General features: G+C 40.3%; 2 protein-coding genes across 2 annotated transcripts; both read right to left on the bottom strand.

Annotated features, from left to right (window-relative positions):
- Positions 1-1,878: 1,878 nt before the first annotated feature.
- LOC129339352 (olfactory receptor 14A16-like) lies at positions 1,879-2,832 on the bottom strand. Its single transcript, XM_054993937.1, has one exon. It carries the CDS (start codon positions 2,830-2,832, stop codon positions 1,879-1,881), a length of 954 nt encoding a protein of 317 aa, XP_054849912.1.
- A 5,589-nt stretch (positions 2,833-8,421) lies between these two features.
- LOC129339351 (olfactory receptor 14C36-like) lies at positions 8,422-9,336 on the bottom strand. Its single transcript, XM_054993936.1, has one exon. The coding sequence runs from the start codon at positions 9,334-9,336 to the stop codon at positions 8,422-8,424; it is 915 nt and encodes a 304-aa protein (XP_054849911.1).
- Between the last annotated feature and the right edge of the window lie 5,128 nt (positions 9,337-14,464).

Raw genomic sequence — 14,464 nt, 5'->3', positions numbered from 1 at the left:
CATTTTGATTACAGCAAGGCAACTTTCATTATGCTGTTCATTGCTAATTTGTTACCAGTGACACATTTCCATGTCATGTTTTATTAATATGAAGATAGTTCTTTTATAGTTTGCATTAACCAGATTTTCAGACTGGTTCTTCTTACAATGTATTTCTCATTGGTTTTGCAATATAGTTATTATCATTGCATCCAAGAGATAAGGCTTAAATAATGGGTAAAATGTGATATTTATTAATTATTGATCAGCAATAGCAATGTATTTAACACTTCATTACCCCTTCAGTGTAAGGCTTTCTAACTAATTGGTAGTAATATGTGCTACCAGCATTGACTAATTCATCCAGATGCCAAACTCAGCATTGAAGTGATACTTCACCTCATTTTTATTTTAACAATTTCTATGTTGCTTCTATATAGAGCTGGTTCAAGGTAGCATGCAAAGTAAAACATAATACAAACATAAGCACCATAACATTTGTAACAAATAATAAAATCGTTAAAAGCTGGCATGAAAATCTCAACAACTTCACGAAACATTATAGCACTTTACAACCATTATCCTACAACAATTCACCATCTAGAAGCAGATTTTAAATATGAGTTAAAATATCAATCCTTTGATTAAAAGCCTTGGTATCCTAAAAAAATATGCTAGGGCAGTTCACCAGCTAGAAGCAAACATTACAAGACTTTAAAACATTACAGGACCTTAAAACAAATATCCTAGAACAGCTCTCCATCTAGAAGCTGACTGTAAATATATGAGTCAAAAAGACCAACCCTTAATAAAAAGAAATATTTTGGTCTTTCACTTAATTCCCAGTAAAGTTGATGATAGGTGAGCTTCAAGGGGGGTGGCATTCCAAAGCTAAGTTGCCACTACTAAAAAAGCCCTGCCTCTGATCACCACCTGCTTTGTCTTGGAAGGCGGCAGAGAGAAGGCCCAGAGAGAACAGTTCATAAGGAAGATTTATGTACTGAGAAATGCTTGGCGCCATCACCATCCTCTTGAGCTTGTGGACATTACTGTTCAATGATGTCACCTGGGCCCAAGACAGTCCCCCTTACCAACTCCTTCGTGCTTATGCACCAAGAGAAGTTGGAAAGGGTAAAGCTTTCTTCATCCTTGGGTGAAGGATTACCAAACTCAAGGTGGGCTCTGGAGATCTCATGGAATTACAACTGATTTCCAGACCACAGAGATTCATTCCCCTGGAGCAAGTGGTGACATTAGAGGACCTCTATGGCATCACATTCCTACAAAGCTCCATCCCATTCCCAGACTCCGCTGTCCCCAAGCAGAGCCCCCAAATCTCCAGGAGTTTCGCAAACCAGAGTTGACAAGCTCAGCTGGATGCTGTAGGGAGCTCCCCAATTTGATGCATGTTTTTGCCACAAAACCAGGACTTTTCCTGACAGTGATTTGTTACTTAGGAGCTAATCTGCTAAAGGTGGAACTGTCCTAGATTTCTTTACCTTCCTTCTCCATCAAAATGGATCAGACTTGAAAGGAGATGGAAAAGTCAGCCCCAAAGTGAGCAACTAACCATGTGCTGCTAAAAGGGAAGGAGGTCTCAGTCAGTAGAAAAGTTCCTGACTGGAAGAGGACTGCTTACTTACAATATCTCAAACCTTACAGTATCCGGCTGATACATATAAGGTGTCGGTCTAGTTCTCACCAAGATGAACCAAATAGTCTGTTTCTCAGATAGGTTAGAAGTAGAACAAAAACATTGCCCTTTTGAGGCCTGGACAAAAAGCAAGGTTATAGAATTTTTTACTATACTTTACATATGGCCAGCAGTTGCTGTTTCTATATGTGTGTGTACCTGTGCTTCTGACATCCTTTGCTTTTCTTTAGCAGAGACCTACAAAGTCATGCAATAAATTTTTTAACGTGTTTTGGTATTCTGAGGACTGCCTCTTGGATTTCCTTATTCCTAAGGCTATAAATGATAGGATTTAGTACTGGTGGTAAGACAGCATACAGAACAGCAGAGAGCAAGTCCACAGTTGGAGAGGAAAGTTCTTTGGGCCTCATGTATGAAAACACACCTGTAAGTATAAATAAGGAAAAGACCATCAAGTGGGGAGTGCAGGTAGAAAAAGCTTTGTATCTGCCCTGAACGGATGGGATCTTCAGCACAGCAGAGAAGATGTAGCCATAGGAAACAAAGATGAACACAAAGCAGAAGGAATCTATAAAGAGCCCAAGAACAAAGATCAGAACTTGATTTGCTTTTGTGTCACTGCAAGAAATCTTTTGTAGCTGAGGGATATCACAGAAAAACTGCTGGATAATATTGGACCCGCAGAAGTTTAATTGAAATGTAATACCAGTTTCTATTACTCCATGCATCACACTGCTTACCCAGGAAGCAGCTGCCATCTGAGCACAGGCATCCCAATTCATGATCAAGGTATACTGTAGAGGATGGCAGATGGCTACATAGCGGTCGTAAGCCATGACGGTCAGCAGGGCTAGCTCAGCACTTACAAAGGTGACCACTAAGAAAATCTGTGTGACACACCCATAGAAAGAAATCAGTTTGCTGCTTGTTAAGGAAGTGGCCATGGATTTGGGGACAGTGATGGAAATAAAACAGATGTCTGACAAGGATAAGTTTACCAAAAAAAAGTACATGGGGGTGTGAAGCTGGTGGTTGAGGGACACAGCTACAATTATGAGAATATTCCCAGATAAGGCTATGACGTAAATGGAGAGAAATATCCCAAAATGCAAAATCTGTCCTTCAGGAACATCAGAAAATCCCATCAGAAGGAACTCCATAACAGTGGATTGGTTTGCCATTTTGTTTCTTTGAAACATTCTGTGAAGAGAAGGGGAGTGTTAATGGAGGAAACCACTGTGTAGTTACAGCAAAATTCTCTGCAGTTAATTGTTTTAGAAGGATGTAATTATGAGTAAGGTCTTTTTCATACAGGCTCTTTAATCCACATTGACTTCTGAATTCAAGTTTAAAAAAAATTCACCCACTTTAAGAATAAAACATTGTCTTTCTACATCTACAAAACAGTTTCTACAAAACTGTTTACATCCTTTTGTTGTGGTTGTTGCTTGTACTTTTTCCTTAGGCTATATGAAACCTTTAAAAAAACCAGTTTGCCTTCTGAAGCCAAAGAACATTTAAAAGGGACATAAATTACATTGATTGTGTATTTTTTCCACAGCATAAACTATATAATATTTCAATATTGTAATATACTTATCCAGGCAGATCTGTAAAATAAGGTAATCTACCATATCTGTTTTTTCCATCATCAAGAAAGTACTCTGAAATTATAGAGATCAAGTCGTGTTTCTTTTTCTACAGATGCCTGAAATTTGGAAGAAAGGAAATACTGAAATCATTAGAAACCCCCCCCCCCACACACACACACCCCAAATCCTAGCATACAAAATATGACTGTCATGATTTTTGTAGAGGGCAGCAAAGAAAGGGAATAATTCATGCAGGTGAGATAAAAGAAGAATTTTATTTATTGTTATTGTTACATTATTATCCTGCTCTTTATCCAAGGTATTCAGGGTCATGTTTGAAGCACACAACAACACTGACTGCTTTGAAGGCCAACTTTTTAAACTGAAATGGCCCACTGGCCATTTAAAAAATACTCCCAATTACTTATTCCTGTTAAAAATCCCAAGATATCATTTAATGCTGATATAGACATGCCTGTAGAAAAAAAAAATTCAAATTTGCTTGGTTGTTTTGGCCCAGCTATTACAGTCCCAGTAGTGATATTTATTTTGGGTTTCTTCGAATGTAAGAGTCATGTGGAAAATCTAAAGAAAGATTTAACTAAACAAATGATAAAAAATAAAATATTTAAAAGTGTAATTCTGCTTTACGGTTCAGAGTGGTTAACTCATAGCCTATAGCCTAGGAGGTGTGTCATTGGAGAGAGAATCATCTACTCATATGCTCAAATGACAAACACGATGATAATTATATAATAATAATAACACCAACATTTGATATATATATATAACTTAATGTCTACTCATAGTGGTTTACAAAGTATGTTATTAATATTAATATTATTAATATTATTATTATCCTCACAATAATCACCCTGTGAGGTAGGTAAGTCTGAGAAGCACCAAGAAGCTGTGACTCACCCAAAGTCACCCAGGTGGCTTGAAGCAGAGGAGTGGAGAATCAAACCCAGTTCTCCAGATTAGAGTTCTGTTGCTCTTAGCCACCGTACCAAACTGGCCTGAGGAAAAACATTCTTAACTCTTACCACTTCCACTTGTCTCATTTTTCCTGGAAATAAAGAGAAGGGATGGAATAGCATGGGGGAGATTTAGCCATTCCAGTTCTTGCCTGGAGAAGCTCTCTAGAACTCTTTTATTATGTCCCAGGAGCAGGTACAGTGGAACCAATTAAAAGTGTTGCTTTACAATTCTCTGAAGTTTTATCAGACTGGGGACTTGGCTTTTCAGAGATTTGCTACATGGTAACGGCCTGAATTACATGTTCTGATTACTGGGTTAATGAACTGTCTAAGGAATTAGAGTTACACCTGAGTGGTTGTGGTCAAGCACCGGCTTTATAGTGGTGCTGCTCTGGACATTCTGTGTGTGTGTGGGGGGGGGGGGGGAGATGACATGCACTCACCTGCAAAGCACAAACTGTATGCAAAGAGAGTTTCCTGGAAGCCTAAGCAACTCCAGTGTTGCCTATCAGTCTGAGACCAGTGCCTGATGACATCTCTGTGAGGGCCAAGCTACAAGTGACAAATGACACTTGAATGGCAAGTGTATTTCTCCCTGTTCACTTGCCCTCCACTCAATCCACTTGCCAGGCAAGTGTCTTTTGTCATGTGTAGCTTGGCCCTGAGTGGCAGAGATGAGTTCAGCCAATCACCACCTTTCTGTTGGCCAGAAGACTGGAAATGAAGACATGCTGACAATGGAACCCATTGCTGGTCTGGCAGTGGCTTGGAAACACATGTATGGCCAGACAACAATTCCACGCACAGACATTTCTATTGTCTGGGTGGCCTACAGCTCATAGAATTTTTTGGGTAAACCCAAGGTCTTTCTGGCAGTTTCTAGAGCTATCCAACATTACTTCCTCCTGAAAATAATATTACAGTACACGTGATGGAGAAGAGTATGCAGTGCTACCTTCCCCACAGGGCTGTTGTGAGGAAAAGCATGTACATTGATCTCCTTGGAAGTAGAACAGAATAAAAAATATAATAAATAAATCTATATAGCAACTTGCCAGTTAGTGTTAATTTATGGTTGTTGTGGATTTTCCAGGCTGTATTGCTGTGGTCTTGGCATTGTAGTTCCTGATGTTTCGCCAGCAGCTGTGATTGGCATCTTCAGAAGTGTAGCGCCGAAAGACAGGGATCTCACACTGAGAGATCGCTGTCTTTCGGTGCTACTCCTCTGAAGATGCCAGTCACAGCTGCTGGCGAAACATCAGGAACTACAATGCAATACAGCCTGGAAAATCCACAACAACCATCGTTCTCCAGCCGTGAAACCCTTCGACAATATAGTGTTAATTTACTTAACAGCTTCCTGTATTTACATTGATTTTATAATGTAATTCTGATCCCAGAACGAAGGCTCAAATAATGGGCTAAAAATATTTAAATAAAGATTGATTTGTCATAGATTCAAATCCAATAGCACCTTCGTATTTGACTAAGGGAGCTTGACTCTCATAATCAGGGCCGGATCTAGGGTTGCTGGTGCCTGGGGCAACCCTAGTCCGACCTCATGCATGCGCTGTGCATGCACACGCTCCTGGTGCGGCGTGGTGACATCATTTTGGTGACGTCATCACACAGGGCAGCGGAGGCAGCATGCGGGGCTGGGAAGCTGTTCGCACCATTCGGCTCCCCACAAGCGAATGGCGCGGGTGGCCTCGCTCCCTGTGCTGCCTTTCACCTCCCCACAGGACAGGGGGTGGCCAGCTTGCCACACGCCCCCTGTCCTACAGGGCAGGTAAAAGGCAGTGCGGGGGGCTGCGAGGCCACCCATGCCATGTTCCTGCCCCGCAGGACAGGGGGCAGCCGGCTGCCCCCTCTCCTGTGGGGCAGGCAAATGGCGTGGGCGGCTGTGCTGCCCTTTGCCTGCCCTGCGGGACAGGGGGTGCATGGCAAGCTAGCCGCCCCCTGTCTCGCAGGGCAGGCGAAAGGCAGCGCGGGGGGCTGCAAGGCTTCCCACGCTGCCGCCTGTGCACTCCGGCAGCTGGCAGCTGCTCCAGGCGCCCCCTCCCTGGCAGACTATCCCCCTTCCCCCCCTCGTTCTGGCTCAGCTCATAATCTTTACTTGGGAAATCTTGATGCTCTTTAGGTGCTTTTGGCTGAAATCTTGCTGTTCTACTGCAGGCCAACATGTCCCTCCACATAACAAAGTTTACTTTAGTCATTCTTTAGTCTTCCAAAGCTGGGGGAAGCTGCAAGGACATGTTGTGGTGTCATTCAACAACGCTGTTAACTCTATTTTGGGATTCTGTGGCCTTGACTCTAGATATTCTTATTTTTTTCTTAAAGTACAAATTGGATGTTATAACAGTCCTCAAAATGAATGTGTTTTATTAGCAATGGATTAATGTTCTGAGTCCAGCAGAAGTTGAGCCTTACATTTTTTTTAAAAAATTCAATCTATGTTGCTTATTCTAAACCTTTAAACCCTTCTGAGGAAATAAATACAAGGTTCGTTTTCATTTTACCTCAAATCTCCTGTTTGGTTATATGGAGGTATGCCAAAATAATAACCAGTATATGAAGTGGGTATAAGAGCCCTACAACACTTTTATACTTCAGTTGTGCTAAGACTGCAATATAATTCAACAAATTCGAAGTTAACTTCATGGGTAACAACTTTGCACTTTTAGAATCTTGTCCCAATTCTAGGCACATAGCACTTTAATACGGCACAGGAATTCTTGTTGAATTATATTTGAATTACTTTTATATGATGCTTTGCCCTCTGTAATCACCCACCCTGTATATATATATTGTTTCTCTTGTTCAGGTTGACTATAATATTGCTTTAAATTTGATTGATTTACAACAGAAACATTTATTAGTTAGATTTCATGGCTTGTTTGCTTTTGTTTCTCTGTATATTACTGTGGTACTCTCTACGTGCTTGCTTACCAACTTACTAGGGGTTCAGTTTGATGTCCATTCTATGGGAGTGGACACCAGATTAATGACTGTCATCATTTTCCCAGCTGCTCTGTGACTCCAAGGCCCTCCAAAGAGCCACATGAGCTTCAAAGTTTGAATGTCCTGGTCAGCCAATGAGCACTGGGTTTTCTGGGTCAGGTGAGCAACCTTGATTTCAGATCTAGATTGTACAATCTTCCCTCTGGTTCACCAGCTGGATTTAAACCTGGGAGCTGTATGGGCTGCTAGTAGTCTGCGCTGTTCTGGCTTCCCACCTGCTCTCCATCAGTTTTATTCTTTTGGTTCTAGTTCCAAATGTTCACCTGTGTGTCAGGTTGTTTTGTATTCTTGGTAGTATCTTGGCTGCTTTATCTTTGTCACAACATTAGAAGGGACCAGTTTTGGCATTGGGCCCAAATATTTGGGGGAGGGGGAACAGGGCCTGATATCCTAGCATTCTGATACTTGGGAATCCCCTTAAGGGACCCTGGGGGTAAGATATTGTTGGACCAAGCCCAGATCTGGGGCTGTTGGGATATACGGGGGGGGGGGGATTTGCACAGAGGTCTGCAACCATGTGGAATTGCACATTCTGCCATCCTGTGGTCTCCCCCAGAAAGCAGGCTGGGGAGTGAGGGTAAAGAGGGCCTGCAGTAGAGTCAACAATTATTGGATCTGAGCCCTATCCTGTGTCAAGGTTCCATAAGCTATAAACTAATACAGTTGTGGCCTCTCCATTTTCCAACAATTCATTTCTCTGGATACTGTTTGTCACCTTGCCCTTACTATTACCCGCTACTTTAACACAATGACCTCAATCCAAGCACACCAAAATAAATGTATTTAACCTCTTTCTACAGCTGTTGGTTAACCAAAGAAAGATGAAGGTCACGGTTGCAAAAACCAAATTGTTCTCCAATATTTTTTCCTATATATCCACTCAAATTCATTACATATGCTAACCATTAAGGAGGACCCAATCAGCTACTTCTTTTACCACCATTTGATTTCTTTACCTTTCTTCTTTAGCAATATGGGTAAGCAGACCCATAAAGATGGTTCTTGTTTTAAATCAACCTGAGAAAGAAGGAAAAAATCCCCTCAGCCTCAAAGTCATTATCTACTCCCATACCACTGATTTCTAAAAGGATAAGAAATCTATAGAACAATTTTGCTATATTTATACAGATTTCATTTAGAGATTGCATGTGTGCTTTTGATTTCCTTTAATTTTCTTCATCAGAAACCTAAAACATCATACAAAAAGAGCTTTAATTTTTTTGGATATTTTGCACACAGCTTCTTGGATCTCCTTATTCCTGAGGCTATAAATGATAGGATTCAGCACTGGTGGTAAAACAGCATACAGGAAAGCAGAGAGTAAGTCCACAGTTGGAGTGGAAAGCGCTTTAGGCCTCATGTAGGAAAATATAGCTGTGACCATAAATAAAGAAAAGACCATCAAGTGAGGAGCGCAAGTATAGAAAGCTTTATATCTGCCTTGAACGGATGGGATCTTCAGTACAGCAGAGAAGATGTAGCCATAGGAAACAAAGATGAACATGAAGCAGAAGGCATTCACGACACTGCCAGTTATGAATACCAGAGTTTGATTCACTTTTGTATCTGTGCAAGAGATCTTTAGTAGCTGAGGGATATCACAGAAAAACTGTTCAACAATATTGGATGCACAGAAGCTTAAACTAAATGTGACACTAGTGTGTAAGACTGAATGCATCACACTGCTTATCCAGGAAGCAGCTGCCATCTGAGCACAGGCATCCCAATTCATGATCAAGGTATACTGTAGAGGATGGCAAATGGCTACAAAGCGGTCGTAAGCCATGATGGTCAGCAGGGCTACCTCAGCAGTTGCAAAGGTGACCACTAAGAAAATCTGCATGACACACCCATAGAAAGAAATCAGTTTGCTGTTTGTTAAGGAAGTGGCCATGGATTTGGGGACAGTGATGGAAATAAAACAGATGTCTGACAAGGATAAGTTTACCAAAAAAAAATACATGGGGGTGTGAAGTTGGTGGTTGAGGGACACGGCTACAATTATGAGAATATTCCCAGATAAGGCTATGATGTAAATGGAGAGGAATATCCCAAAATGCAAAATCTGTCCCTCAGGAACATCAGAAAATCCCATCAGAAGGAACTCCATAGCAGCGGATTGGTTTGCCATTTTGTTTCTTTGAAACATTCTGTGAAGAGAAGGGAAGTGTTAATGGAGGAAACCACTTTGAGAAAGATAGAGCCAAACTGGACGAGACAAATTACATGAGTCATGCTGGCCTCTAAAGCTCCCCCAAGTTTCATAGAGATTGAACCCCAGGAAATGCATGATCCATGCCCCCCCTTCCTGTCATTTTCTCATCACAATAGTAAAAACTGGAGTGGCTGCTGGCAGCTACTTTGAGGGGTTTCGAACTGACCTCTCCAAGCTCCCTGAAACTTGGAGGGTCTTTAGAGGACAGTTCGCAGTTGGTCCCCTGAACATTTTGTAGATTTTTTTGCTAAATACCACCCCCATCCCCATGGATAGCCCCCTTATTTTCCCCCATAGATAATAATGGAGATCAGTGGAGGCTGAGGACAAACAGGCAGGAAAGAGGTTTTTCTGGCTGACAGCAAGAAACACTGCTGTGGCTTCTGATGTGGGGATTGTCCACCTGCCCTTTACATAGATGCCTCCCTTCCTGACAGGCGGAGATGCAAGATCTCCGCAGCTGTGCGGAAGCCCCGTTTTCAGCCCCCTCCCCCCTGGAAACTCCATGGGTTTCCTCCCCCCATACGTCCAATTGAGTAACCAATGTCCCTCTCAGAAAAGCTGCAGAGGAAGGTTTGAACATGTTTAAAGAAAAAGCGCATCATGGGATACCGTCTCTTGTCTGGGAGGAATGGGGAAGAAACATGTGCAGATCTAAGCATGGGATCGAGTGCAGTGTAGCTGCATTGTCCGAGTGAACAGGGAAGCAAGGGGGAAACACATGTAAGTGCATTCATGTGTCATACACATGTAATTTGTCTCATGTAGTTTGGCTCATAGTTATCTTACACCATTTGATACTGGTATTCAGTGTAATACTATGCAGTTACGGCCAAATTCTCTGCAGTTAATTGTCTTAGGGCCAAGCTACACATGACGAAAGACACTTGCCTGGCAAGTGGATTGAGTGGTGGGCAAGTGAACAGGGAGAAATACACTTGCCGTTCAAGTGCCATTTGTCACTTGTAGCTTGGCCCTTAGAAGATGTAATTCTGAGTAAGGTTTGTGTCATATGGGCTTTTTAATCCACTTTGGCTTCTGAAAGCAATTTTAAAAAATGTTATACCCACTTTAAGAATAAAACACTGTCTTTCTACAGCTAATGAAGCCTTAAGCCATATTTTGCAAGCCCTCTTTAAATGCTTTTGTTGTGGTTGTTCTTGAACTTTATCCTTAACCTGTGTAAAACCTTTTAAAAAATCTGTTTGCCTTCCAAAGCCAAAGCAGGTTTTAAAAGGTTTAAAAATTGCATAGATTATAGAATATTTAAATATTGTAATATAATTATCAGGTTTAAAAGTTGCATAGATCATAGTACATTTCACTATTGTAATATAATTATCATGGTGGATTAATTTGTAAAACAAATTAATCTGCCACATCTGCTTCTCCCACCATCAAGAAAAGTACTCTGAAATTATAGAGCTCAAACTATGGGCCAAGCTACACATGACGAATGACACTTGAACGGCAAGTGGATTGAGTGGAGGGCAAGTGAACAGTGCGAAATACACTTGCCGTTCAAGTGTCATTCGTCATGTGTAGCTTGGCCCTAAGTTTCTGTTTCTAAAGAATCCTGATTTGGGATAAAGGAAAGATTGAATTATATTAGAGTAAAAAAATAAATCCTTGCATGCAAAATATGACTGTCATTATTTTTGTAGAGGGCAACAAAAAAAGGGAACAAATCTTTACAGGGGAAAGAAGAAATTTATTTTTATTGTTACATTATTATCCTATTCTTTATCCAAAATATTCAGAGTTAAAAATCCCAAGGCATCATCTAATCATACCCTCAAACTACAAAGATGATCATCAAATGGTCTGAGGGAAAACCTCCCTAAATCCTACCTCTTCCACTTGTCTCATTGTTCCTGGAAATAAGGAGATGGGATGGGAGAGATTTAGTCATTCCAGTTCCTATCTTGGGGTTTAAGGGGCAGCTCTTTAGAAGAGTTTATTATGTTTCAGGAGTAGGCACAGTGGAACCAATTACAATTGTTGCATTGCAATTCTCTGAAGTTTTATCAAACAGGGAACTTAGCTTTTCAAAGATTTGAAGATAGTGTAGTAGAGTCACATGTTAATGGCCTGAATTACATGTTCTGAATACTGAGCTAATAAGCTAAGGAACTAGATTTACACCTAAGTGGTTGTGGTGGTCAAGCACTGGCTTTACAGTGGTGCTGCTGTGGACATTCTGTGAGGGGTGTGGTGACACAACATGCATTTCTCTGCAAAGTCCAGATTGCATGCAAAGAGAGTTTCCTGGAGTTCTGAGCAATTGCAGTGTTACCTATCAATCTGAGAGCAGAGGTCTTCAGCCAATCACCACCCTTCTGTTGACCAGAAGACAGGAAGGGAAGACAAATTAATCACTTTTACTAACCCTTTCAACTAGTTCTTTCACCACCCTTAGGTTTCTTTACCTTTCTTCTTCAGCTATGTGGACAAGCAGACCCCCAAAGATGTTTCTTTCTTTAACCAGCTTGAAAAAGGAACAACCCCTGCCCCCAAAAAACCCAGCCCCACAGTGATTGGCTAGCCCCATGCTGCTATTTGGTAAAAGGGGGGGGGCTATAGAATAATTTTACTAATATTCATTTAGATTCCATTTAGAGTTTACACGTTTTTGACTTCCTTTATTTTTCTTTACGAAACATCTACAAAATCATGCAATTTTTAATTTTTGCGACGTTTTGTGCACAGCTTCTTAGATATCCTTATTCCTAAGAATTCAGAACTGGTGATAAAACAATATAAAGAGCAGCAGAGACCGAGTTCTCAGAAGGGTTTATATCTGCCCTGAACTGATGGAATCTTCAGCACAGTGGAGAAAAAGTAGCCATAGGAAAGAAAGATGAGCACGGTTCTTTTAACTGTGTTAAGTATTTTTCAGTGACAATTGGGTGAGAGATGGATTGATTTTCTGTGCTGCTTTCTGTACTTTTAAATCTTTATACTGTATTTATTGTGATTTTAAATTTCTGATCCAGAGGAGTTAGCCGTGTTAGTCTGTAGTAGCAAAATCAAAAAGAGTCCAGTAGCACCTTTAAGACTAACCAATTTTGTTGTAGCATAAGCTTTCGAGAATCACAGTTCTCTTTGTCAGATGCATGGAGGGCAAAAAGAAACTGGTCAGATATAGAGGAGGAGAGGGGAGGGCAGAGTAGATGCAAACAGCTCCTTCTGATATGGAGATGCAAACAGCTCCTTCTGATATGGAGATGCAAACAGCTCCTTCTGATATGGAGATCAAACTTACTCATTTGTAACACTATTAATCACACTGCTGATCCAGGAAGCAGCTGCCATTTGAGCACAGGCACCCCAATTCATGTTTATCCTATATTGTAGAGGATGGCAGATTGCTTCATAGCAGTCCTAAGGCTTGCTGGCTCTGCACCCACAAAAGTGTTGACAAAGAAAACCTGACCCACATATCCATAGAAAGAAATCATTTTGCTGTTTGTTAAGGAAGTGGCCATGGATTTGGGGGCAGTGATGAAAATCAAACATACATCTAACAGTGATAAGTTTACCAAAAAAAAAAAAAGTACATGTGGGTGTGAAGCTGGTGGTTGAGAGACACTGCTATGATTATGAGACTGTTGCCAATTAGGGTTACAATATAAATTGGGGGGGGGGGGGAATCACAAAATGAAAAAAATGCTCCGCATGGGCACCAGAAAATCCCATCAGAAGGAACTCTTTCACAGCAGACAGATTTTCCATTTGATTTCTTTGAAATATTCTGTGGAGAGAAAGTCATTTACATTATAAAGTATTTTTTTGAGAAGCATTATTGTCTCTTTGCACTAGTACAGTATACATTAAATAATATCCACTGCAATCCTATGCAGCATTAGACCTTTTTAAAGCTATTGAACTCCCTAGTCTCAGAAGGGTGCAAACTCTCCACACAATTGCACTGATTATATTATGTATTCATAACATTTATTGTAGCATATTTTAATATTGTTACATAACTCAATCTGCACACAGATGTAATATAAACAAATTGGCGCTATCTGCTTGCCCCAGAGTCAAGAGCAATATTTTGAAAGTATAGTGCTTCCTGTCATGATCAAACTGAACTATTATTTTCTATTTCTTTTACTAAAGAAGTCCTAATGTGACTTCTTCTTAATATTCTTAATATTGTCAGCAAACGCCATATAACTTATCATTTTTGTAGATAACATAGAAAAATCTCTTCTTTGTGTCGAGACAAACAAGTGTTTTTTTAAAAAAATTGTTAATAGTTATATGATGCCCTTTATCCAAAGTATTCAGATCATGTTAGAAACTTATAAAAACATTCAGCTATTCCTCTTGTCTCAAAGTGGCTTCAGATAAATGTTTTGAGACTAATTTTTAACTTAGCTGGCTCACTGACCACTTCAAAATCCTTCTCAATGGATTATTTCTGCTAAACCTCCCACAAATTATACTGCAAAGATCATCTTTTTATAATCAAACAGTCGGACGAAAAATTAACTCGTTGCTCAGTAGATAGAAAGGATGTTATCATTGTATTATCCACAACAGAGCAAATGTTGCAAATGAAACGCGTAGATCAATTCTCTTAATTCTGTCACCATCACACCATTTTCTTCCCTCAGTAGATCCTAATTAACTCATTTCCATAAAGAACATACATCTATTTCAGGGTATTCTAAAGGAAAATTTGACTGGTGCAATGAGGCCCCCATTTAAAAACTATTCCGACAATTTCAATATTTCTATTTTGCCTTTTGAAGAAGGATCATGGACAAGCCATTATTTATTTTGTTTGAATCTTGTTTGCTTTTAAATAGTAAATCTTCTTTATGCTTTATTTTTCCTTGATCCTTTTGGCTTTTCCTAATTAGTAGAACTTCCTGTAAATTTCAGGTCTGATTATGTCTGATTGGAAGGAGGTGTCCAGTGAAGTGCCACAAGGCTTGGTTCTGGGTCCGGTACTTTTCAATATTTTCATTAAATTTGCAGATGACGCCAAACAGGTAGGAGTAGCAAACAC

This window comes from Eublepharis macularius, chromosome 12 (genome assembly GCF_028583425.1).
Source record: "Eublepharis macularius isolate TG4126 chromosome 12, MPM_Emac_v1.0, whole genome shotgun sequence".
Classification (NCBI taxonomy): domain Eukaryota; kingdom Metazoa; phylum Chordata; class Lepidosauria; order Squamata; family Eublepharidae; genus Eublepharis; species Eublepharis macularius.
This window is presented reverse-complemented; position numbering and strand designations above follow the sequence as displayed.

Excerpts from the sequence above, each read along its gene's own strand:
- LOC129339352 (XM_054993937.1), bottom strand. The coding sequence starts at position 2,832 with ATGTTTCAAAGAAACAAAATGGCAAACCAATCCACTGTTATGGAGTTC.
- LOC129339351 (XM_054993936.1), bottom strand. The coding sequence starts at position 9,336 with ATGGAGTTCCTTCTGATGGGATTTTCTGATGTTCCTGAGGGACAGATT.